This window comes from Epinephelus fuscoguttatus, linkage group LG8 (genome assembly GCF_011397635.1).
Source record: "Epinephelus fuscoguttatus linkage group LG8, E.fuscoguttatus.final_Chr_v1".
Lineage (NCBI taxonomy): Eukaryota > Metazoa > Chordata > Actinopteri > Perciformes > Serranidae > Epinephelus > Epinephelus fuscoguttatus.
The window spans coordinates 37,095,903-37,120,789 of record NC_064759.1 but is presented as its reverse complement, the minus strand read 5'-3'; the positions used below and the strand labels follow the sequence as shown (position 1 = coordinate 37,120,789).

Below are 24,887 nucleotides of genomic sequence, written 5' to 3'. Positions count from 1 at the left end.
ATGCATCCATTCCATGGGGTATTTCTTACTGGTGCCTGTACTTTACCTCCCTTCAATGAGTATAAATAAATTGTGTATTATGTTGAAATAGCTTCTGAGAAATAACACTCCCTTTAGACACCCTCTGTCCCTTCTCATGAATAACATTACACAAGCCTGAATAGAATAAGGTGGACCACTGGGCCTTGAGTTTTTTTATTGATTACTTTCCAATGAATAATTGATACCTATAAAAGTGGGGTTTTTTAACGTAATGATGAAATTAATGAAAAACTGAAATTTGCTTACATAGCTCGTCCTAGAGTGACCCCTCCCCAGGCTACGAACTGTTTGTTAGAGAGGATCGGTGGAACATCACTGGCCACACCAGGACCAATGACAGCAGCAGAGGGAATGGCAGGTTTCCCAGAGTCCTCTGGGACAACTTCTCCTTTCAGGGTTACCTCATACTGAGGACCCGAAGGCAGCACCAAGATGGTGAGAAGGCTGCAACACAACAAGCACAAACAATTAATCCCAATTAGTACATTTGGATGTCCACTACACATGTGACATGTTTTGGGATATTCATTGATATAACCAAAGACTGATGCTTGTGAACATTTCATCCAAGCATACCAAGCACATAACATCAAAATCTATTAGTCTGGTTAGATCTGTTATGGAAAAAACTGCAATGAATACCACTTAAGACAAAACAATGGACCGGAGAAAATCCATGCTGGGACAGTGAGACAAGAGACACACAAGGGCCCCAGTCGGGTGGCGGGTCGGCACCACTTTGCCATTTTTAACTTGGTGTCAGTTTCTGTTTTATTTTGACTTTGGGCGCAACGATGTGAAATTACAAGTTATTAACTTTCCTTTTAACCATCTGCACTGCTGTCACAACAAAACTCCATTTCAAGTCTTTGTCATGCACATGCACTTATATAAATCTGAAATGTGGTTCCACTAACGTACTGAAAGTATTAATTTTTTTTTTTTTTTACATTCAAAGCTTCTATTGAGGTTTTTGAATAAAGCTTTAAATGTCTGTCACTGCTACAAAATCCTCAAATTGAATGACATGATTCATCAGATTAAATGAGTTCGCGTTTTTGTTTTATTAAATCAACTTCCTTTAATGATGAATGAATCAATAATGAATAGATGTAATTTACGGTGCTTTTAGATTGCTGCTAGATGACCCTCTTAATACAGGTGTATGCCTCCCATTGTGTGTGGAAAGTGGGAGAGCAAACAGTTTTTTGACCTCAGTAACAATGTTGTTTTTGAAAGGCTAAATGCCAACAAATATGGGTTGAAAAGAAATATTTTGTTAGATTAAAAACTTTTTGTGAAGATAGGAAATGATTATCTATCTTTTTTCAATAAATTCTGACTTTGGACTTTACAACACTCTGGAGTTATTGAAAGTGTACTAATCACGCAGGTTAAACAATTCTACACAGCCACCACTGGAATCTGATTTTACAAAAAGTATAATACTAATTAGTGTAGCCCAATCATTATCTGCAACTGTGCAGGAAGACTGGGTTTAAACAGAAACAACACACAAAAAATCTGGTGGTGTTAACTGGATTTCTCTAAAAAAATCTTGCTCCCAGTATGGAACGGATGGATTGAACTGTGGTTTCTCACTGGTTACTGCAAAAGAAATAAATGTTTGTATACCTTTCTTGATATTTCCTGCTGCCCTGTGCTTTGAAGGAGACCACGATGCCTTGCTCCTCTCCTATTCTCAGGGACAGTACATCAGGTGTCACAGAGAAACTGTCCTCAGCATCACTGCTCTATAAACAGGAATCAAACAGAGACAATAAGAGGGAATGTAAGTGAGAAGAAGAGGGCAAAGGTAGGGACAAGACAGCAAAGAACAGAGGATTGAATGTTGGGAGGCAAAAAGAAGGAAGAGATGGTGAAAAAATAAAAAGTGGAGACACAATGGAGAAAACAAGAAAAACAGGAGCAAAATATCAATGAATCCCCACTGAATGTGCCACAGTCAGAGCCCAAAATGTCACACAGGCTTACCAAAACCCCAGATCTAATAAGAAAAGTAAATGTCAGAATTACCTTGAGTTTTAGCTGAACGTCAATGTTTCCTGCATTCTTTAATGGCAACGTCTGTTGACTAGATTTACCCAGTGGAGCAGACAGGCTGACAGTCTGGAGAAAAGTAGCATAGAAAACAGCTGAGTGACAACTCTTGAGAGGGCAAGAAAAGTTGAAGAAAGAATTAAACGTGGTGATGAAAGGTTCTCTCACGTCAAATGTTTATGTCAAATACAACTGAATGTATTCCTGATTAATCTAGCAATTTTATTTCTCAAAGGCTTCTGACATTATATGAAACTAAATCTGATTTAGATAGACTTGCATTTTAAATGCAGTTTGGAACATCAGACAATAAAACAAGACTGGGGAGTTCTGCATCCCATCAGGTCGAGCTTTCAAAAACAAACATCCACTTTTCGCAATGATTGGAACTGTGTACGTACAGGTCCTTTAAAAAATGATATTGATCTGCAAATTCAGGACTCATTCTTTATCCACCTGCTGTTATGTAAACTGCTCAAAATAATCATCATGTTTGGCTCTGAAGAATTCAGAATTAGCCTTTTGTACATCTGTATGAGTGACTGTTTTACAAGTACAAGATACCCTCTCTGTGGCCAAGACCGTCTCAGTTTCAAGTTTATCAAACTACCTGATTTGGAAATTGTTAAAGTTAGAGGCTCACTGATCTGAACACAGAAATCTGCTTAACTGTTCCAGAATAGTTCCTGTGTGTGCTTCTCTTAGACCAATATTTGTATCATCTACACTGTTTTTACATTATCTTTAAATATACACCTTGCTAATACAATAGTTTTCAGTTACATTCAATTGGCCAATGGAATACAAGCTAGTCTATCACATTGCTACAAACTTAGCGGTCACAAGACATACATAACAATGTCTTTGCAGTGTATTGGCATACAGAGCTACAATATAGCCAAAAAAAAGCCATGTGGTAGTTTGAATACCTGCAGGTCTTTAGGAGCATGTACCCTTGCAGTTCCAGACCTTGCCCTAAGGGGAATACTCCTGATCACATGACTAGGACCAGGAGAGTCCACTTCAATGTCCACCCGAGCATTGTACTCATCAGCTGGACCAAGCTCTTCTGCAAGCACAAACACATAGTTAGGGTTAACAGAAAATAATTATATTTTGTTTTGTGATTATCTTTGCTCTGAGAAATGTTAATGCAAATATAACAATCTAATGTCTCTCAGTGTTTCTGCTGCTAAGGTTTGGCCGTAAAGTCTTTGCCACCACAGCAAAAAAAGAATTTACAAAAGAAAAAAAGCTGTCACTGGATGTAACTTCAGTTTTATGAGTATGAGAAATTCAAGGAGAGGCACAGGGAGTGAGATGACACCTGGGCTGGGCTCAGGCAAAAGATGTGACTCATGACCAGATTCTCAAAGTGTAAGGGGTTTCCTTTCGGTGTGATCTTTGTTCATTGTGATCTCAACGACACACCTGTAGAGTTTCATGAGCCAGGAACTTAATGGCCCAATGGCCCCTTCCTACTTCCTACCTCCCTAACCCTACAGTAAAAACATATATGTAATACATATCTGCATTTTTTTTTCAGTACTTTATTTCTTAAACAGTCAAGGAAAATGACTTATTAAACTGTATTTTCAAAAACACCAAGACTAATTTCCCTGTTAAAAAATACCCCCCTTCAGCAAACCTCTCAATCTCAAGCAAACACTGGATTATTTGGAGTTAAGCGAAAAAAAAAAAATAGTTATCTCATCCTACTGCCTTACACACAAATTAACAGTTAAATTTATAGTCTTTAAGTAATCAATACAAGTTTATTACCTGAGGAAACAGTGTACTTCTGAGGGGCCTTGAAGTGAACCCAGACCATGAAGCTCTGTGGATTCTGGAGAAAAAAAAATAAGAGTGAAATTTATCATGAGCCTGATAAAGTCCTCAATAGGTGAGCAAGAGAAATGTAACTGTGAACCTGTGTTACTTATTTCTTCATGTTCTGCCTGTCTTCCCAAACATAATAAGAAAATACAAATTAATTTTGGGGAATATCACAAAAAACCTAAACAAGCTTGAGAAAAACATGACACAAACACATACCATATGACACAATAATAATGTAAGTAACCAAGATGCTGAAAAGATTGTAATGATTTTGGCAGATCTTACCTCTCCATAGCTGGCATGCATCACGTGATTCATCACCGAGGGAGAGGACACTGGGGTCATGTGGCCAGCCTGCTGTGCTGCCTCAGATGTTATGGTAGGGTGCTTGGAAAAGGTGAAGCATCGCCACGCTGTAGCGTTCTGGAAAAATGAGATGCAAAATATACATCACTCAGATACTATTTATTAAGCTCCCTGCATTGTTTTGTTCAAGGATGCGTTGGTAAAAAGCAATTTCATTTACTCACGAGGACACCCTTAAAGTTCAGACTAATTGCATCCAGTGTTTCAAAGCTTCAAGATTTACTTGAACATTGCCACAGTAGGAAGAGATCACTCCATATTTAGTTTTTTCATTTATTCGCTCTCCTTTTATGTCAAAACAAAGACTTTTTAGCTTTTGCTCTGTTATTAGTAGGGTTTACTATTGTTAGTTTTTAACAAGCTGATGAATGATTTGCGTTCTTGAGAAATCTCAATTTCGATTTTTTTGTAGGCGCAAGGTAAAAACAGGTTACACGTTTATATAACAGAGAATTATTGTGTTTTTACAAACTTTTACACAATTCATGTCGAAAAGTCATTCATACATTTTATGGAACCAGTAAATTAATTTCATACAGTTTAATGAGGCTGTACTATTAGATAACATGATTCAATAACACTCCGCTGATTCTTTTTCCATTCACTGAACAAAAAGAGCGGAACAGGACAATACCAAAAAGTAAGCATGACTCGAGCCACTGCGTGGGACTATGATGACAGTGATGCGCATACAACTAATGCACATTAGGCTACATTATGATCATTTGTTTTTTATTATATCATTTATAATACAAATTTCAACTGAGTGCAAACTGAGGGTGCAATGCTTCTGCACCCTTGTAAAATCAGGCCGGCCTCACTCATATGCTCGCAACTCTTACTGATCTTCCTATAATGCCTAGACAAAATAAAAACAAAATTCGCGAAACATCATCCAGCCCAGAGGGAGCACCAGCGGGTAGCTTAACAACAAAGTACTTTAGAAGTTATTGCCCATGCAGCAATGGCTGAGTAGGTTAACTGAGAAAAATGCTAGACTCACCATTTGGTAAGACAAATGCATTATGAGGCGGGAAAACATGTGCATTCAACTCGCATGACTATAGGCACATACAGAAAGCCAGATCCTGGTAGATAAATGGTCGGTGTTTGCAGTATACATTCTGAAACTTTCATGAGTAAAATTTGTTTAGGAACCGATGAGCAGAGTCGGCATTTAAATTTCTTAATGGTTTCTCTGAAATCCCAATTTTAGAACCAGTTGTAATGTGGAGCTTGTCCTCTATGCCTAAACCGAGTCATTAGCTTAGATGAGGCTTAAACTTTAAGATGTGCCTAAAAAGAATTGTATACCAAAGTTCACACAGTCTCTTAAACCCAGCTGCATTTTGATGTGCACTTGTGTTTTAGTCTTTCATAGCTGTAACATGTACTGTAGGAACCACATAGTTGCCACTGGAGGTCAGTGTGGCATTGCTGTGCATCAGCATATGTGTGGCTGTAAGTAATCTGAAAATATCTAGAAATGTACTGTTGACTCACTGCACTGATGACCAGACGGATGGGCACTGTAGCATGAGTCCTGTTGAGCAGTTTGAGAGAAAGAGATTTGGCACTGCCTCCTGGAAGGTCTCCAAAATCCAGGCAGCCAGATTTGCTTACTTCAACCTGAGAATCAAAATGAATGAGATCCTGTCATACATACTATGCAACATATTTAATTTCACTCATGGGTCATTCAGTAAAGGTGGGAATAAGCAAGCATTATCTCAAAACACTGTGTTAATACATGAAGTTAAAACCTTAAGTATTTTACTGTGTCTTGTTTCTTATGTAGGAGGTCATTTTTGGTTAAAGGATAACTATTGTTTTAAGTTTTTGTTTCTAAGTGACTAATGGAGGCAACAAATTTTGAAATTTGTTCAGTACTGATTGACAGTGCTGCAGCTGACAGCTGTGAAACAGGCTACAATGTAACCACTTGGGGTATTTGCGCACCGTCAGTGTATGTCCACTAAAAGTGCTTGTTTTTGCCATTGATGCGTCTGACAACATTGCGGACAGGACCCTGAAGAGATGTCCCAATTAGTCACTTAGGCACAAAAACAAGGGAAAATAGGGTCCAGGTTGAAAAATACAGACATTTTTAAGAGTGTGAATAATCTTTGCACTGAAGGCCCCTCACCTCAAGCTCAGGATTCTCTGCTATGGCAACCAGCACTACCCTTTTAGCAAAGATGTTGGCTCTGGCAGCAACCTCTGTCTCTGCGGACGCAGGCCAGGAGCAAACACTGAAGACACACTGGTAGACCCCAGCCTGTGGAGGGATGAACAACACCTTCTGCTCTTCTGTACTCTTGGGGGCAATGATCGTCTTGTTCTTCACTATAAGCCACTGGTATGGCAAGCAATCCACCTGTAGGGATTGGCATCGAAGACAGAAGAAGAAGTGAGAATTAAATGAGTATTGTTAGCAGATATTTTATAACTACTCACGTTTAATCAATTAGTTGTATCAAAGTTTTCCAGCAACTAATTGTAAGCAGCCTCTTCCTGATATTTTAGGGTTTCTGGACACAATGATGAAGATATACTGAACAAAAATATAAACGCAACACTTTTGTTTTTGCTCCCATTTTTCATGAGCTGAACTCAAAGATCTAAAATATTTTCTATACACACACAAGACCATTTCCTCAGAAATATTGTTCACAAATCTGTCTAAATCTGTGTTAGTGAGCACTTTGCACCTTTGCTGAGATAATCCATCCCACCTCACAGGTGTGGCATATCAAGATGCTGATTAGACAGCATGATTATTGCACAGGTGTGCCTTAGGCTGGCCACAATAAAAGGCCACTCTAAAATGTAATCCAAGATCGGACGAAGAGCATGCAGATGAGCTTCCCTGAGACGGTTTCTGACAGTTTGTGCAGAAATTCTTTGGTTATGCAAACCAATCGTTGCAGCAGCTGTCCGGGTGGCTGGTCTCAGACGATCTTGGAGGTGAACATGCTGGATGTGGAGGTCCTGGGCTGGTGTGGTTACACGCGATCTGCGGTTGTGAGGCCAGTTGGATGTACTACCAAACTGTCTGAAACGCCTTTGGAGACGCCTTATGGTAGAGAAATGAACATTCAATTCACGGGCAACAGCTCTGGTGGACATTCCTGCAGTCAGCATCTCAATTGCACGCTCCCTCAAAACTTTTTAGAGTGGCCTTTTATTGTGGCCAGCCTAAGGCACACCTGTGCAATAATCATGCTGTCTAATCTCTGTAATCTCTGTAATCTTGATATGCCACACCTGTGAGGTGGGATGGATTATCTCAGCAAAGGAGAAGTGCTCACTAACACAGATTTAGACAGATTTGTGAACAATATTTGTGAGGAAATGGTCTTTTGTGTATATAGAAAATGTTTTAGATCTTTGAGTTCAGCTCATGAAAAATGGGAGCAAAAACAAGTGTTGCATTTATATTTTTGTTCAGTGTACTTTCAGCATACACACTTTGTCACTGTATAGTTAGTCACCACTCAGTGCATGCTGCTCACCTTCTCTCCATCGATGGCCAGGCTGGTGACAGTGATTGACACTTGTTGCCATCTCTCAGAGGGGTTGAAGAGGCTGAGGGAGATCTGTGAAGCAATGCCCACACAGCAGGTGTGAGGAAACCTCAGCTCTTCTGGCACCACCACTTGGCCTGAGGATGACAGTTGAATGGGAATAGCTGAGACAGGGAAATGCTGCCCCTCCACACATAAGAAGTGGTCAGTGATGTACTTATTAAGGGAGGATAGAGAGAGGCAAAGACTTGAACACTATCATTCCTTGCAGCAATTACAAACTGAGAGTTGAACGTTCATTGCAATTTTCTGATATACACAAGAAAATTAATTCTTCCCTGTATTTAACAAAGTGTTGCCCACATATATTAATTAATGTATGACAAATAATGTTAATGAAACAACAGTAGTCAAATCTTATCATTTTTTCTAAATACAAGAGTGTACACAGTTTATTAAAATGGGTACAGGAAGTTAACTTCACACCAAGATCACTGCTACCTCTCAGTTCCTCAAGACCACCTGCCACCAGTGGCTCTGCACCATACTGAGTGTAAGGTTTTCCCATCATTCCAATGTCCTGCTGGCCCTGATGGGATATAGGGAGGTGATGGCATCCAGTGGACCCCGAAATCCCCAGAGGACCTGCTGTGGGATGGACGTGTCTCACTGTGAGATCACTGTTGGGTATGCCTGGGGGAAAAAAAGGCAGAATACATTTAACAAGTATGTTTAATGGGTTTAACCATCATGTTGCATCATTGCCGATATTTTTCTGGGTATTTCACTGTTTAGTAATACACCCCACACCTCCTTTATTCGTGAAAGTAGGAAGAAGAGACATGCCTGCAGAGGACACACTGAAGAGACCACTTCCTGTTGTTCTGACATTATAAGCACCTGGATGTAATGGAGCTTCAGGTCCCAAATACTGCTGAGCCAGGTGGGAGTTGAAGAGAGAGCGCCCAGTGAGGAGGGACTGCATATCTCCTTGGTGAGGAAGGTCAATCAAGCCAGCACACTGTGGCTTAAAGCTGGGGATGGGCACGTAGTGAAGCCCTTCTGATGAGTAGGATGGAGGAATGCCGAGGCCACTAGCATACACCGATGATGACACTGAGCCACCAGCTCCCCACTGCTGGGAGCTCTGAGGAGCTGCAGTGCTGCTAGTTTGCTGAATGTTCAGATTACTGCAATAGCCTGAGTCAACTTTAGTGAGCTGTCTTACGTTGGACTCAGAGAGGTGCTTGTGGTTCCTGCAACTTGCTGCAATATCTCCAGTTCTGTCCCCGGGGCAGTGGTAGTTGCATTCACTCTGGCTGCGAGTACAGCTCAGACCAGAGGCACTGCGTGGGGGCTCTGGGCTTTTATACTGCTGTGCTGGTAGTGGATCCAGACTTTGAGAATGCTGGGGTTGCATCTGGTCCAGGCTTTTGGCCAGGCCAAGAATATCGAGGTCAGACTGTGTATCTGGTTCCACAGGTGGAGTTGGACTGATTCTGATGATGGTGGTGCTCAGTGCCATACTAGAGTTATTCTGTGGACGGCAAAAAGAAGAACAACCCAAGACAATTAATACCACACCCATGATTAATACATAACTACAACCATTACACCAACAACACAAAAAACAAAATTAACTATTTTGTCTGTTTAGTTTAAAGAAAGTGTGTACTCTTTAAAATACATGTTTAAAAAGATGTTTACAAAGTTAACCTTCTTGAAGGGCACATTCCCACCTTAAAAAAAAAAGCCCAATGGCAGTGATCTGGCTTCATTTCACAGAGCACGGACCGTCATGTTTAATGCTACAAGAATTGAATTTTTAGTGCTGAAGCAGCCGAATTTAGGTATGTTTTACTTTGTTCTACCGTACCTTTCGCCTCTCGGGTGTAGGTACGACAGTGCCGTCATTCATTGAGATGTATGTGAGCCTGCTGAGACTTGGGCTGGAGCAGGTAGACTGAGGTGAGAGGTCAAGACCTGGACGTTTGTCCGCTATACCACCACTGGATGACACAGGTGACATCATACTGGCAAGACAAGACAATAATGAATGATGACTCAAAACAGAAATGTCCCATGTCTGTCAGTAGTAATGTGCATCAGCTAAACAGGATAAAAATAAAATATACCAGACTAAATATTTAAAATTGATGTGACAGTTCCTTTCTTGTCAAGTAATCATTTAACACTTTGTTTGAAGCCACAACAAAAATTACTTATATTCAGTATTCTCAATACACTGACAACATGTGTGATACCATACCCATCAGCGCTGGGAATGGAGGTTTGGCTTGGAGAAGAGTGAGTAAGCGGAGAGGTGGACGGTCTGAAGTTACAATGCGTCTCCTCCACACAGGGCTCAGAGAATCCCTTGGGTAGTTCTGAGAAACAAAGTTACTGTTAACTCACACATTCATGATGTCATCTCAGTATTCTCACAGGGGCAACACTTTCTAACCATGTGCAATATGGTGGCTACTGATCTCTACAGTTGTTTAAATAAGGGCGATTACTGCCCAGAGAACTGGTGCAACTTTACTGTTTAAATCAGAAGCCTCACATTTCTGGTTGTTACTCACCAGATGCAGGGTCTAGTGGAGGTTGCGTGTTTTGGCAAGAGAAGCCAACATGCTTCTCAACAGAGCTACGAGGTAGTGAGGCAATCATGATATTCCTGGGTGATGGTTTCTTCTCTGGAGAATTATGCGGTCTGTCTTGCTGCGAATGACCTGCACTCCTTGCCCTCTGTGGCGGAGAAGAGGAACCTTTAAAACAAGGCAGACTTGACTGCCCTTTCCTTGGGCCTGGTGGGGTTTCTGCCAAGCCAGGTGAGGAAGCAGAGCTTTTATCACTTTTCTGTGATGTTTCTAATGGAGTCCTAAAATTGCTAGATGCTTGTAGGTTAATTTCTCCTGGTTTGATTCCATTTTCTGTCCAGGTACTGCCTGAGGAACCACAAGTCTTGATAGCAGAGGAAGAGGGGTTATTATATGCTGCCATTTTGTCTGCAGGAGGCATCAGAGTGGAGGACTGTCCTGAGCCCACAGATCTTCTGGTAGAACCAGAAGATGTGCGAGGGCGAGGAATAGAGCTTCTTCTTGGGTCACCTTTATGACCTGGAGATAATGCATTTGGAGGAGGCGCTGCAGATGAGCTGTTTAAAGTTGTCTCTCCTCCTCCGTCTTTCTCCTCAGTTTTTGTCCTTGTGGGCTCCTGTTGAGTCTCATTGTCCACTCGCTGAGCTGAGCTCCCAGGCTCCTCGGGATATCCTGCCTGAGGGTTTCTCTGAGAACTGCTGAGGTTGTCTGCCCAGGCGGTCAGGTCAAAGGTGGTGTGTGCCACAGAGGCATCAGTGCTGCCTGACACGTCAGTCTTTTTCAGGTATTTCTCCATGTCAAAGGCACTCAGCTCTCCAACACAGGTGCTTCTGTGCAGTGTGTCCAGCATGACACTCTGATCTGGCTCCTTTCATAATGAACATATAAAAGAAGACATTAGGAGGTCATGGTCACACGGTTAATAAACTTAACTTGAGTCACCCAAAAAATAACATTTTCTTTGTAAACATTTACAGATTATACTCAAGCAATTCTTAGTATGTTTTTCAGTTTGTTCTGGTGAGATATTTTTTATAAAAAAATGAATAAAGGATCAATTTATTAAATAATATGGAGTGCTGGGATTGAAGCACTAGTCTTGGGTTAAGCTGTTTGATTAGTGATTACAGTTTCTGTTCCAACCTGAGAAAACAAAACATAAACTCAGATTGAGAGCACTATCTCACTGCATGATGATGACCGAACCAAGACACATACTATTAAATATAAAAGGTAATATCTGGGAGGAAAAAAAAAACATCCAAAGCCTCACATGTTCAGTGGAGTGTGGCCCTGCGGATTCAGGTCGATTCCTTGTCCTTCTCCGCTTGGACAGCTCCACAATCATAGCAGCCAGCTGCGATGGGTCAGTGCTGATGGACGCATCAGCAATGGCTGAAGCGATTGTGCTGATACTCAGCATCAGATGGCTGCTGTTGTTGTTAGGGGACACACGGCTTTGATTACCCAAGCTTGATTCAGAGCCAGAGCCCTCACTGTGGTCAGGTAGTGCAGCTCTAACAGTATGGTCCTACAGAGGGGATATTTATTTTATGTCAGAAAGCCATACTGTTGTGGATGTGATCCTACATGGATATACTGAAATATCAACACATCCAAAAAGTCCCTGTACCTCCTGATCACATGGTTCTGGATCAGTATCACCTTTCGGTGACATCCTTTCCCCTGGTGCCTCAAGAGTTTTGTCCAGGTCCTCTGCAAGGAGATGACCATGAGGAACAGACAGAAAAGCACAATGTAAATAATTTTAAAATAAACACAGAAAAGATCAGGTAATGTAAAAGCCTACAAAGAGATTCGTCAACCGCCGTGATACAATGAACACACCTGGGTTGAGTGTTTTGTCTGCTTCACTGACTTCCACTGTGTCACTGTGAAGAGAGTCTCTAGCTGAGAACTCTGAGGGGTGAATTAGGGGAAATGGTTCTCTTTTCTCTGGAGAGGTAATGATGTAACCAAAGGACGGCTAGGGGAACAAAGACAAACTTTCAATTAATGTTACAGTTAAAAGAACTTAAAAAGCTAAGGCAAAAGACACAAGTGAATCCAACAACAACTTTACACCATTAGTCTGTACAAACTTGTCTACATTAGCTGAAAAATAATCTTCTTCAGCCCTGTCAAAATCATTTCTGGAGTTCTCTGCCAATGAACAACACATTGGCAGCTAGACTTTGTCAGCGATCAGACGCCAGCTGGTATATCCCCTCCATGGCTTTATGTATGAACAAATTCTTAACAGCCTTCATATGTACCCCAATGAGACTGAATGAGAGTATATTTTTTAGTTAAAGGGATAGTGCACCCAAAAATGAAAATTCAGCCATTATCTACTCACCCATATGCCAATGGAGGCCCTGGTGAAGTTTTAGAGTCCTCACATCCCTTGCGGAGATCGGCAGGGGGAGTGGCTAGCACACCTAATGGCAGACGGCGTCCCAGACTAACGTCCAAGAACACAAAATTGAATCCACAAAGTATCTCCATACTGCTCATCCGTAGTGATCCAAGTGTGCTGCAGCTGCGACATAAAAAGTTGTTTCGAAAAACGTCATATGAACTCTGTTTTTAGCCTCACTGTAGCCTGTAGCTGTGACTGCTTCTCTGTGCTCCGCACTCACGTGCGCGCGCTCAGGGTGATCGATTATGCACAGTCTCTGAAGAGCAGCAGTCTCGTCAGTACTGATATCCAGATTCTCAAGTGCAGGCATCGCCAATTCCCAGTCTGAGCAGCAAAGACTTTCCTCATCCGTTGGCACTGCTTTGCATTTGAAACAACTACACCACCAGGTTTCCAGTGCTCCACTCCGGTATTCTGCAGCTGGCTGAGGCTCACGAGCTGCATCGGCTGCTTCGTCCAGTAGCCTGAGTTCCGTGCGTATACTCGGGCTCAATCAACTACGGCTCAACAAAGAAATGCTGTTCCTCCTCAATTTCAAAGTCTTCAGACATGTTGGGCTGTCCTTTGCTAAAAGACCATAGTGCAAATTATCTTTTAGCTCTGTGGCTACCGCTGTCTCCCCCTGCGGTGCACGTGTCACGTGATGTAAACACGGGTAAGCAAAGCTCATGCTTTCGCTGGTCTCACGCAGGCGCACACACGTGAGCGCGGAGCACAGAGAAGCAGTCACAGCTACAGGCTACAGTGAGACTAAAAACAGAGTTCATATGACGTTTTTCGAAACAACTTTTTATGTCGGGGCTGCAGCACACTTGGATCACTACAGATGAGCATGTTGGAGATATTTTGTGGATTCAATTTTGTGTTCTTGGACGTTAGTCTGGGGCACCGTCTGCCATTAGGTGTGCTCACCGCTCCCCCCGCCAATTTCCGCAAGGGATGTGAGGACTCACCAGGGCCTCTGTTGGCATATGGGTGAGTACATAATGGCTGAATTTATATTTTTGGGTGCACTATCCCTTAAATGTAAAAACCTAAGAAAGCAATTTTACTGACCCGTTTAATCCCATTCACATCCTCAGTGCTGCCCAAACAGCCCAGGGCTTCAGAGCGCTGTCCAAAAAACTGCCCAAAAGTCAGTCGCAGGTAGCTTTGGTCCTCCTGGTTAAACTCTGAAGAGACCTGGGAAGCCCTCATCAGGATGTGGCTGGTGGTGGGGGCCTTCCAAGATGAGTCACTATTAAAGGTGCTGTTGCTGCTGACTGGTTCAATCTTCTCCTCCTATGTGAACAGCAATACTCACAATGAACCACAAGAGGCCGTGATTTACAAAATGCAGTGCAGCTGACAGTTAAAGGTTTCTGTTAGTGTCTTCTCTTACAATATGGCAGTTTTATTCATTTGATTATGACAAACAATGTAATCCAAGTAAATTTTGGTTACTTTAGTGTGTGGTGACAAGTGTATCTTTACTGGATATTCTGCAATGTTTTCCAGTGTTACTTGGCCGGTCAGAAATGAAAACTTGAACTCTTGAAGTAGAGAAAAAAAATCAAATTTAAGACATGAAAGAAAAAAAGAGGGCTGTTGTTTACCTGCATGAATTGGTGCTCCTTCTCAAATTCCTCTTGATCCTTAACTATCTTTTCCATGGCATCACCTGCAAAGGAGGAAAATTTGTCAGAAAGCATCTATTTATTCATGATATTCTCTACAAACATAAACACCACATTAGAGCAATCTTACAGTAATACAATAGAGCTGTAGATTTGGTACATACAAGCAGGAACAAAGTCCTCCTTTTGAAACTGGCCAACAGTCTCTGGCATGTTCCCATCAACCTCTTTCTCAAAGGAGGAGTAATATGCCAGGTCTGTCACCCACTGCCCTTCTTCATTCTGGTACACCACACCATGACTGGCATCGGCTTCTGAAGAGACAAGCAATGCCGTTAACATATTACACCATGGAACGATATGTATGAGTACCTACTATCATCTATGTAAATATCAGAAGCCCACCTTGTTGAAACTCAAGCTCCAGGTTGTCTGGACAATGGTTCCAGCAGTCATCTGAATCTTCTTGTTCCTGGTGGAAGCTCTGGGAGAAATACTTGGCTTCCAGAGAGGTGGAAAGAGGATTGTTTTCATCCTCACTGGTACTGTCTGAGGCCTCTGCAACAGTTACATCACCACAAGGCCCTCCCCTTATGCCCAAGGAAGGCCTGCTACCATCAGGCACATCTACTCCATCATCATCATCATCGTCATCGCATTCTGGCAGCAGTACCTAACGGTCGGTGGGATGACAAAAGCGTATATGATGCATAACAATGACATTTTATTTGAGAATGTTCCACCCCCTACAGTAAGGACTACACACTGGAGCTGTCCCACTCAGTAAGCAAAGTTGATGAGGTCTATTTAATACTTTATTCTGTTCGATTCCATCTTCAAGAACATAGTGGGATGATAGTTTCTTAGGTCTTTATAAAACCCTGAATTCAACAATTCGCCTGTTGTGTACCTGAGAGAGGTGGAAGCTCCCCTGGGTGCCTTGAAGGTGGGAGAAAGTTAGGTGTGCTGAGGAGTCCTGAGGTCTTCTAAGTCCAGCTCCACTCCTTAGGTAGACTGAGTCCAACAGTCGGTCAACAGTGGGTCCAGACTCTGTGTTCTCCATAGCATCCTTGCATTTAAACAGAACCAAGTTGACAAAGAGAGTCTTACATACATCACATTTATAAGCATTTTAACCTTTGCAGCTTTTACAATATGTATTTTTTTTACTTTCCTCAGTAAGGAACAAGCACACAATCTATGACAGCACATAAACTATGACAAGCTAACAAACATTGTTTTTGATTTAAGGAACAATGTTTTTTACAAGTGATATTTTACCCCTAATCTAACTTTTGAATAAGGATGACCTAACTCAATTATTAGATGGACTGTAGCTAGTCTATAATTTCACTACTTTTCCTCCTAAAATAGAAGTAAAAAACACCACAGTCACTGAAAGTAAAGCAACATCATGCAATTTTATAGAAATAAATATACGCATGGAATAACCAAATTACAATGCCCACCAGTTGGGCTGTTACAGTTACATTACAGTTGTCATGATTATTTACTTACCAGTGCCTCCTGTCGGTCCAGGACCATGCTCCAGTTGACAGGAGAAAGTCTTTGAGTTCCCCCTGATGCCCCAAAGGAAGAGCTGGCCTCTCCTGTTCCCACAGGACCCACACGGTCACCCATCTGCAAAAAAAAATTGTTTAAATCAAGCAGCAGATTGGAAAAAAAAGACAACTACAGAATATAACAGTGTGCCAATAAAATCTACATTATGTATGGTGTACAAAATTGGTATCTTCAATATGCACTATACTGTGCACGAAATCTCAAAAAAAAAAAAAAAAAAAGCACAAGTAATCCTTTGTTACTGCAGATAAAGCACTGGGGGGTATTCCAGAAAGCGGGTTATGTGAAAACTCAGAGTAAGTTAACCCTGAGATGAGGGAAACTCTGAGTTATCCGTTCCAGAAAGAGAGGTAACTGAAACTCTGAGTCAGTCACCATGGTAACAGACTCTGTGAACATAACCTGCTCACTGACAGGTTTTCTTCAATAAACTCTGAGTTTTTCTCTGTCTCCTCCCCTCTTACACGCTGTTTCATTTCCTCATTCATTCAGTCCGTGTCAAAGCTTGTATCGAAGCGCATTAATTAGCAGAGATTAACAGTCTGTCACAGTTTAAATCCTGCTGGATATTCGTTTGTTACTCAGGACTGTCTTAAGTTACTGAGTTTATGCACATCAATAATTTATTTGGACATCAGTTTTTGTCTTTACATTCAAATATTACACAGCGAGAATTCACCCTCAGCTCAGAATCAAACCTCTGTCCTTTTTATATTTATTATTTTTTATAACCCTGTGCACAATGATCAGACTGTCAGTCTGTTAGAGCAGCGCCGAAATGTTTATTGCACATAATGTGTAGGCCTAATTATTTAAATTTTAAAAATCGGTATGAAGCTTTAGACACGTAGTATCAGTGACTAATGATCTCTATCACTGATGTCATTGGTCGCACTGATGGAACATAATTCTTATAGCCTAATATTGGGGATTATGTGTTAATATTTCTGAGTGAGCAATAGTGCAGCGTTTCAATATCTTTAAATTTACTACATTTGTAGCTGAAATAAAGTCACTGAATGCTGTTGAGTCAAGATACATATAGATGTCCAACATTTTAAAATCTACTGTATTTTAACCTCAACGTCTTTTCAAGTGCAAATCACCAAACGTATTATTACTGGGTCAGACTGTGAGTTTACAGTCATGTCTTTATGTCTTTGATCTATATCTTAGCCTATATGTTTTAAATCTTAAATTTTTCAGTTGCTGCCTCCTGTGTTTTTCCGCATCAGATTAAATCTGAACAAATATATTATTATACTGTATATAATCAATGTAATGTATCTACAGCCTGATACACAGTCAGATTCCACCACTTTATCTTCATTAAGGAAATGTAAGTCTGATAAATGATGAATAAGCGGACAACACTGAATAAAACTTTTTTATTAACTTTATGGTTAACTTATTTACACTTTCCTCACTCTGACTCAGGCTCTTCTTTTAAAGATAAACGTGCACCGTCTGCTACACATGCACTGATATCTCTACATCCACTAGATTAAAATGGAGGCCCTTTCTTTTATTTACCTGCTGCCATGGTGAATCGTGGAGTCAGCGCTCCATTGATGATGGCTTTTTATTGAAGGCTTAACTCAGAGTGAACATACTCAAAAATGACTGAACTAACTCAAATCAGCTGTTCTGGAACGGGTAACTCAGAGTTTCCCATCTCAGGGTAAATCAATTCAGAGTTCAGGGTTAGACTCAGAGTTTGTTGAACCTCCTACCCGGAATACCCCCCTGTTGTCTAATAACATTAATGATACCTCTGTTCCTGTGTGCACCACCTTGCTGTTAGATGGACTGCAGCCAAAGTTATTAGCTACGCCTGTGTCTGTCAAAGTACCAGAAGTGAGCCTCATTCTTACCTCAGTGTGTCTGGAGAGACTCTTCCTTCCATGTCCTGGCAGATCCAGATCGCCATCCTCATCCTCACCGATAGCACTGCTCCCCACAATCCCCAGCCCACGCAGAACATCATAGGTGGTCTGGACTACGGTTGCTGGGAGGGGGATGGTTGAAACTCCACCATCATTTCCACTTTCCTCACTCCCGCTGCTCCCATCACCACCTCCTCCATCCCCTGGAGTTACACAATGACACCAAACAAACAAGTTGTCACCTTAAGATTCCGGGGGCCTGTATCACGAAGCGAGATCAATCTTTCCTGGGTTACCCAGACCTATCCTGGGTTGACTAACCCTAACAATGGCAATCAGGATAATCGGTAACACGACGCTGGATATCAACTCAGTAACTCAACCCAGGGTTGCTTTTCAAGAGCCGTGAACGCGCACGCAGCGGACCAATCACAATCATGAGAGAGGCGCAGCATCACTGAGCGTCCTCACAGAGCGCCGTATGTGCGGAGAAAAAAAGTATGTGAGTATCAGAGATTAATTCTACTAAAATATGACGAAGAGAAAAGTAACATTACAGAAAAGGCCAACACCGTGGCAGCTGCAGGAGGAGGAAACATGCGTGGCAACGCATAATGGGATGAATAATGTTTAGTTTTAGTTTAGATTAGTTTATTTGCACATAATGTTAAAAATAAAATTTACAAGAATAAAAAAAGAAAAGCCGGAGAGGTTAGAAGCCACTAAAAGCTTATCAAAGAAATTCCCCTGTCAAAACATCAATGAAATCACATAATAGAGAAGAAAAAAAACGAGTAAGGAAAGAAGAAATAGAGGAGGAGATAGGGAAAAATCAAGACAAAGGTAGGTTAAATTACTCATCACTGGTTCAAGTAGCTACAGTACCTGTACCTGTACATCTGACACTGATCACACCCTTGAATCCCATGAAATCAATGCTGCGCAGATGAATTGCGTGTATAATACAATTATCGTCTAACATCATTGCGTCTGATAAATTGGTCTTCTTTGTCATAACGTTATATATGCTACAATAAGGCTTAAAGCTGACGCCACAATTAAATCATATCAACACCAAATTGATAGTCTGAATAAAATCATCCTGATAATGAGCTGTGTTAGAAATTAACAGCTGTGCAAAAATATACCTAGTCTCTTTAAAAAACAAAAAGGAAAATCCCTCAAACACCATGAAGTGTAGACATGATAGGCTACTTTCCACATTTCCAGCAGCAAACCTGTCAATTAGGCCCATTATCTTTAACAGGGATCATTTCCTCCAACAAAACAAAATGTTGGCACTAATTAATGGTGCTATTAAGTGTCCGCAAATGATCAGTTTCTTTCTTATGAAGGGGTGGGATGAAATTTCGACTTCTTTCCACTCCTTTTTGAACAATCTTTTCATTGTCTGTTGTTGCTTTCTTTTCTTTTTTAATGTTCAAAATAAACTTTCAAATCAAAATCAATCAAATGAATTAAACTTCCCGTCATGACTGGGCTGCATTTCTGTCAGCGGAGTCATTTTTTTCCGAACAGCTGATTGGCCAGTGGGTGGTGCTTTTTATAGGCTCAGATTCAACCTTGAACTTACCCTGCTCCAGAGCAGGATAGCCGTTCAGAGTAAGTTACCATGGTGATCTACCCCGATAAGAACTGAACCGGCTTCATTAGACCGAAAACCCAGGGTTAACCCTGAAGTTACCTCGCTAAGACATTAATCCTGCTTCGTGATACAGGCCCCTGGAGAGCTGGCAAAAGAATCTGTCCAAAGTAAATTAATGTTCCTCAAAACTACCAATAAACAGACCCTTGTTGAATACTTATCAAGCCTTAATATGTGTTCACTTTGAAATATGAAAAAGCAGGAAAACAAGCCAGAGAACCAAAAAAAAAAAAAGGAAATAAACAGGCAGTGAAGGACAGTTGTTAAGCCAGATTTTGTACCTGTGACCGGAGGGTTGATGACTTGTCCCTCAGCAGATCGTCTGTGTTCAATCCCAGACAGAGATGGACCACCACGGCTGCTGGAAGCCTCATCATCAGAACTGCCTCCCTCTAAGCCCGGCCTGAAACTCGGACGATTACTCTCTCCAACCTGTAGCCACATGTACATATACACAAACATAAAAACAAACACTGCAAAATCAAAACTCTGATGAACAGCACATTCTGATACAGATAATGGAGCTACTCAATACTGGATTTTTTGAGGCTGATACCAATAATTATATGTGAGAGTTTAAAAACTCTGATGACAAAATTGTTTTCTATGTCTGACCAGTTGTCTGGAGGTGCTGGGCAGCAGCCGTGTCCTGGCAGCATTGCTGTTCCTTCTGGCAGACTCCAGCTCATCCTCAGTGTCCTCATCACTGGCAGGACAGGAGTCCATACCTGTAGCAGCAAGACGCACATCAGGCATCTGGAAGTCCTCCTGAAGAAAAGGTACACAAGATATTACAAATATCTTTATTACAGTTGATTTACTTGAGTCAAATATATGATTTACAAAAGGAAAGACAGATTGGGGAAGATAGTAACTTTGGAATTAAGAGAGTCAGAAGAATCAGGGTCACTTGCCAAACCTCACATTTCCAGGTGATATTTATAAACCTAAATATTATTTCCAGACAGGGAGATCATATTTATATGATCCCTAAGCAGTACATGGGCACAAAATACTACGGAGTAAATATTCTCACCTGATTGTAGTCATCAAGGAACTGGTGTCTATACTGTTCTGGGTCTGTTGAACTTGGGTTTGATATGCTGTCAGCAGCAGCTGGGAGTCCCTATGAACAATTACATATATTAATGGGACGCTAGGACAAATAGATGAAGTGAATGACAGCTGAATGAAAATTTACTGAACAGTTTTCTAATGGCTCACTAATAATGGTGAAGTGTAAGAGAACGTGTCGGTAAGGTTCAAAGTGTTTCAAAAGGAGAAGAGTCTTACTGTTGCAGGAATCTCCTGGCCCTCCACTCTGCCTCTCTGCATAGCAGGAGGAACCATCTTATTGAAATACAGTTCCAGCTCATCATCAGGCAGGTTGTTTGAATCAATGTCATCATCTGGGAATCGAACACATGTTCACAACATGGCTCACGCTTTGACAACATGACGGAAATCTCTGTTCATTACTTACTATTAAAATATGGAGGATGTACGAACCTGTGATATCGCTGTTCATGCTGTCCACAGACATGAGCTTCTCATTTGCCAGGAAGCTTGAGTTACTGCCACTGAAATGGTCACTGTCCACTCCTTCACTCTGCACAATGTCCTCTTCAGCTGTAGCGGGTAAGGGCTGAGCCTGTGTAAATTACCAAGGAAAAGAGAACGTATTTGCAGGGACTTCATCATGGTTTTGTTGGAGATAAAAGGCTTTTATGCACTGGAATTATCAAATGTGTTTACATGGACCCTAATATTCCACTAATAATCAGAATAATACAACAAAAAAGCAAACAAAACAACAAACAAACAAACAACAAACAAAACAAAAAAGCCCCATTTAACCACCTCAAGCAGAAAAGACTGGTCTGACCCAGCCCAATTGAAGGAATTTTCAATCAGGTTGAGAGGGATGGTGTTAACTTTTGATAATCTGTTCCATAGGAGAATATTAGCACTTAACTGTAACCATGTAAACACCGATCTGAGCCTTTCTCTTTGGTTGGAATAAAAATATTCTTTACGTGAATGTTTGCCTCACATGGTGGTAACATTAGGTGACACAGTTGATGCATGCACTGCACACAGCATGTTGCAACAGCTGTTTCTACGCACCTCCCCCTGCTGACGTTGACAGAGGGATGTTCATGAATTTAAAAAACAATTTAACACTCAGCTAGTGCTACTTTTTTATGTCAGCGCTCTGATTAATAAATATATTATTTGAGTTTGAAACAGTGGCCTTATGTAACCTTATTACAGGCTGTAATGTGGAGTTGCTGGTCATGACAATAGTCAGTTGCTACTAGTCGCAATAACCTGCATACAAGATGTTTATGGAACATCGGTAAATTGTAGCATCTACCGATAGTCTGCATGTGAGGTGTCTGTAATGTGTAGCTTAAGAAAATAACCTAGGTTACACTTACATTACTTACTATTAAATTGTGTTAACAAGCGTAAAAACTTATTTTTCTTATATACTCTATGTACTGAATTTATTGAATTTTCTGATTCTTTGTATTGTTTAATAAAAAGATATTAAAGATGTTCAACTATAAAGACATTTAACTGAAATTTAGCAATATAAAATGTCCTTAATTATATGAGTTAAGCCCCATGGCTCTCACATTTTGATATGTATGCAAAAAAAGGTCCACATGTTTACAAGCCAGAAGAAACTGTATTATGACTAAAGTTGGGGTACTATAATTACAGCATAAGAGCCATCCCAAACAAAAAGTACAACTGCCAACTGGTCAAGAGTTAAAAACATTGGTACCTTTGCATCTGGACCATCTTTATATCCAAACTGGGCAAATGTCAGAAGCCCTGTTGACAGCTCTGTCAAAAGAGACAGGAAAAAAAAAACAAAAACAAAGTACATTAGTATCATTCAAAGGAAATGTGTCTACTTCTAATAGTAACAGTCATTTCCTCTCAATATATAAGAAAGCACAAATATATGTCCATGTAGTATTTGGTAAAGCCAACTTCAATGCATTTTCCAATCATTAATGGGGTTACTGATTCCGAGGCCGGGCAGTAATAGAGCTAGAAAGGTGCAACAGCATTTACCTGTTCCAAGTTCTGTGGGCCGGCCGTTGACTGAGCTCATATGTGTAGGGGGAAGCCCCAGGTTGGGGCCTTGGGTTTGAGATGCACTTTCTTCCAAATTAATCTTCACCAGCATGTCTGAAAAACGGTGGGCTGCGATGAAGTCATCCGCATCGTCCCTGTAATGCAGACGAGGACGTAATGAGGATAAAGGATAAATAATGAGGAAATATAAAATACTATAGTTAGACATTAGGAATGTCCATCTCTTCACAGCAAAGCACACAGCGTTATGTATTAAAATTTGGCTGTTATACTTTTAATATGATTAAATGAAATTGAATTCCTCTCTGCTGAATGAACATAACTGTAAAAGTACTAGTATAGTTCAACCGACGTGTTGACTCACAAAAAGATTAATGTAAATTAAGATACGTGTATTGTATTTCAGAGCATGGCTTATACTTTTAGGTGACAATCTTCTGCATTACTTTAAATAATGCGAACGTAAGTAAAAAAGTAATGCAAGTACAACAGTTTTAGAAAAAAATCTGCAGTTAAACATTTCTAGGAATTATAAGACAAGATAAGGCTTCAAAACACTGCAAAACAGAAATCCACAGTGTGGAGTACATGGACAGTATAAACTCACAAGTCATCTTTGAAGCTGAGGGCGAACTTAGGCTGTTCTCTAGCAGATGACTTTGTGTCGGCCTGCTGCAGCTCTCTGCCCTCTAGATATGACGCGTCAACAGGATCTCCTCTGTAAAGCAAAAGAACATAGCAACTGCTTCAACAAAACACCTGATTGTTAACATAGTAAACAGCTCTACATCATGAGTTGTGAATACTGACTCATTATAGACATCCTCAGTGCTGTTCCTGTTACTTTTGTGGGAAATTTCAGAAACCAAAAAGGGGCTGCAGCAACTTCTTGTTAACAAACAGTATCTATATGGAGTCATTTATTTGGCAGGCACTTCCTATTTCCAGCAGCATTTAAAAGCTACAATTCGTACAAAGACAAACCTCCAAAACAGGAATTGGAATAATTTCAGTGTCCATTGCTGAACTAGTCAAAAAGCAGTGTGATGATTCATACAATGATGCATTAGGGTGTTTCCACAACAAGTCACATCTGTCTAAAACACAGCATGCTCCCACCTGTTGTCCGAGCTAGGTTTAATTTTAGCCACTGTAGAGGCGGCCACTGGGAGTCCTGGGCCTGAACCCAATGTCACATTCCCCAGTGTGGCGCGGCCACTGGTGCTGTCCAGAGACTTGCAGAGGAAACTGGGGAAGGCTTCATCTTCCAACTTGTAAAAATTATCTGCCATGTTTTTGAATGGAGCAGGGTGGCAGCCAAATGTGGCTTGACTTCAGTTCAGGTAAAAACCATCTGAAATTTCTAGGAAAAATGAATGGGAGAAATAAGAAGCAGGTTAATATTAATTTGAGAGGTCGAAACACGTCCAATAGCTCATGCAAACTCTACAGAGTGCTGGTACAGATTAAATCATTTAGATTGCGTCTCGATTAAGAAATGATCTGCTTTATGATACATTACAACTGCGAAAACCAGCTGAGAAAAGTAAAGTTTGTTGTTCACAAATTATTTGAATATTTGAATGTATGTTGTTGGAGAGTAGAGTTTTGGGCTGGCGTTAGAAAACTACTAAACAAACTGAGAGCAGTTAACTAGCTAATTATGCTAGGTCAGCTAACTTTTCACGCTAGCTAGTTTACTTGCTAAAAACAAGGGGGTTTGTCAAAATCACCAGCACGCTCAAATTTGGGCAGACGTTACTCCACTATCTTCGTTTATTAAGTTAGAAAGAAGTGTAACAACAACACAAGTCGCAGCCAACAAAATAAACTAGTAAAACCTGCTTGCTACCCTGACCCCAATCTTTACACTGACCCATTTCGGCAAGAAAATGAATCATAACGTAAACGTTAGTTGGACTTCAACTCACATTCACTCCTGAAGAGGGGCCGAGAGACCACGGTTCTTCTTCAGCGCGACTTTTGTCTTCATAAACTTGTGCAGACACGTTGCAAGATGTAGTTAAGTTCCAAAAGTCACTTCCCAAACACTTACATTGTTCATTATTTCTTAAAATCAGGTACAACAAACAGACCGAACAACATTTCGGAGGACCAAGCAGCGCCCAGAAGCCACAGGAAGCCCGCGTGAGCGTCATGT

At 40.9% G+C, this 24,887-nt stretch overlaps 1 protein-coding gene across 3 annotated transcripts in view; it reads right to left on the bottom strand.

Moving 5' to 3' along the window:
• cep192 (centrosomal protein 192) overlaps window positions 1-24,887 on the bottom strand; it is a 42,249-nt gene extending 17,362 nt beyond the window's left edge. Inside the window, exons 1-34 of one of the 3 annotated variants that reach the window (XM_049583287.1) lie at window positions 24,658-24,887; window positions 23,846-24,089; window positions 23,334-23,444; window positions 22,703-22,860; window positions 22,407-22,468; window positions 21,122-21,263; window positions 20,906-21,021; window positions 20,649-20,738; window positions 20,228-20,380; window positions 19,894-20,044; window positions 17,935-18,149; window positions 15,995-16,117; window positions 15,387-15,545; window positions 14,882-15,149; window positions 14,641-14,790; window positions 14,456-14,520; window positions 13,917-14,141; window positions 12,287-12,425; window positions 12,072-12,154; window positions 11,712-11,969; window positions 10,421-11,306; window positions 10,105-10,222; window positions 9,712-9,868; window positions 8,736-9,372; window positions 8,337-8,528; window positions 7,824-7,972; window positions 6,455-6,685; window positions 5,812-5,937; window positions 4,228-4,365; window positions 3,886-3,949; window positions 3,033-3,172; window positions 2,080-2,172; window positions 1,678-1,796; window positions 289-486 (exon numbers count right to left, since the gene is read on the bottom strand). In XM_049583287.1, the coding sequence (XP_049439244.1) occupies window positions 289-486; window positions 1,678-1,796; window positions 2,080-2,172; window positions 3,033-3,172; window positions 3,886-3,949; window positions 4,228-4,365; window positions 5,812-5,937; window positions 6,455-6,685; window positions 7,824-7,972; window positions 8,337-8,528; window positions 8,736-9,372; window positions 9,712-9,868; window positions 10,105-10,222; window positions 10,421-11,306; window positions 11,712-11,969; window positions 12,072-12,154; window positions 12,287-12,425; window positions 13,917-14,141; window positions 14,456-14,520; window positions 14,641-14,790; window positions 14,882-15,149; window positions 15,387-15,545; window positions 15,995-16,117; window positions 17,935-18,149; window positions 19,894-20,044; window positions 20,228-20,380; window positions 20,649-20,738; window positions 20,906-21,021; window positions 21,122-21,263; window positions 22,407-22,468; window positions 22,703-22,860; window positions 23,334-23,444; window positions 23,846-24,018 (6,089 nt within the window). In that variant the 5' untranslated portion in view covers window positions 24,019-24,089; window positions 24,658-24,887. The remainder of the gene's footprint in view (window positions 1-288; window positions 487-1,677; window positions 1,797-2,079; window positions 2,173-3,032; window positions 3,173-3,885; window positions 3,950-4,227; window positions 4,366-5,811; window positions 5,938-6,454; window positions 6,686-7,823; window positions 7,973-8,336; window positions 8,529-8,735; window positions 9,373-9,711; window positions 9,869-10,104; window positions 10,223-10,420; window positions 11,307-11,711; window positions 11,970-12,071; window positions 12,155-12,286; window positions 12,426-13,916; window positions 14,142-14,455; window positions 14,521-14,640; window positions 14,791-14,881; window positions 15,150-15,386; window positions 15,546-15,994; window positions 16,118-17,934; window positions 18,150-19,893; window positions 20,045-20,227; window positions 20,381-20,648; window positions 20,739-20,905; window positions 21,022-21,121; window positions 21,264-22,406; window positions 22,469-22,702; window positions 22,861-23,333; window positions 23,445-23,845; window positions 24,090-24,657) is intronic. The other 2 variants (XM_049583285.1, XM_049583286.1) reach the window with 2 other exon arrangements.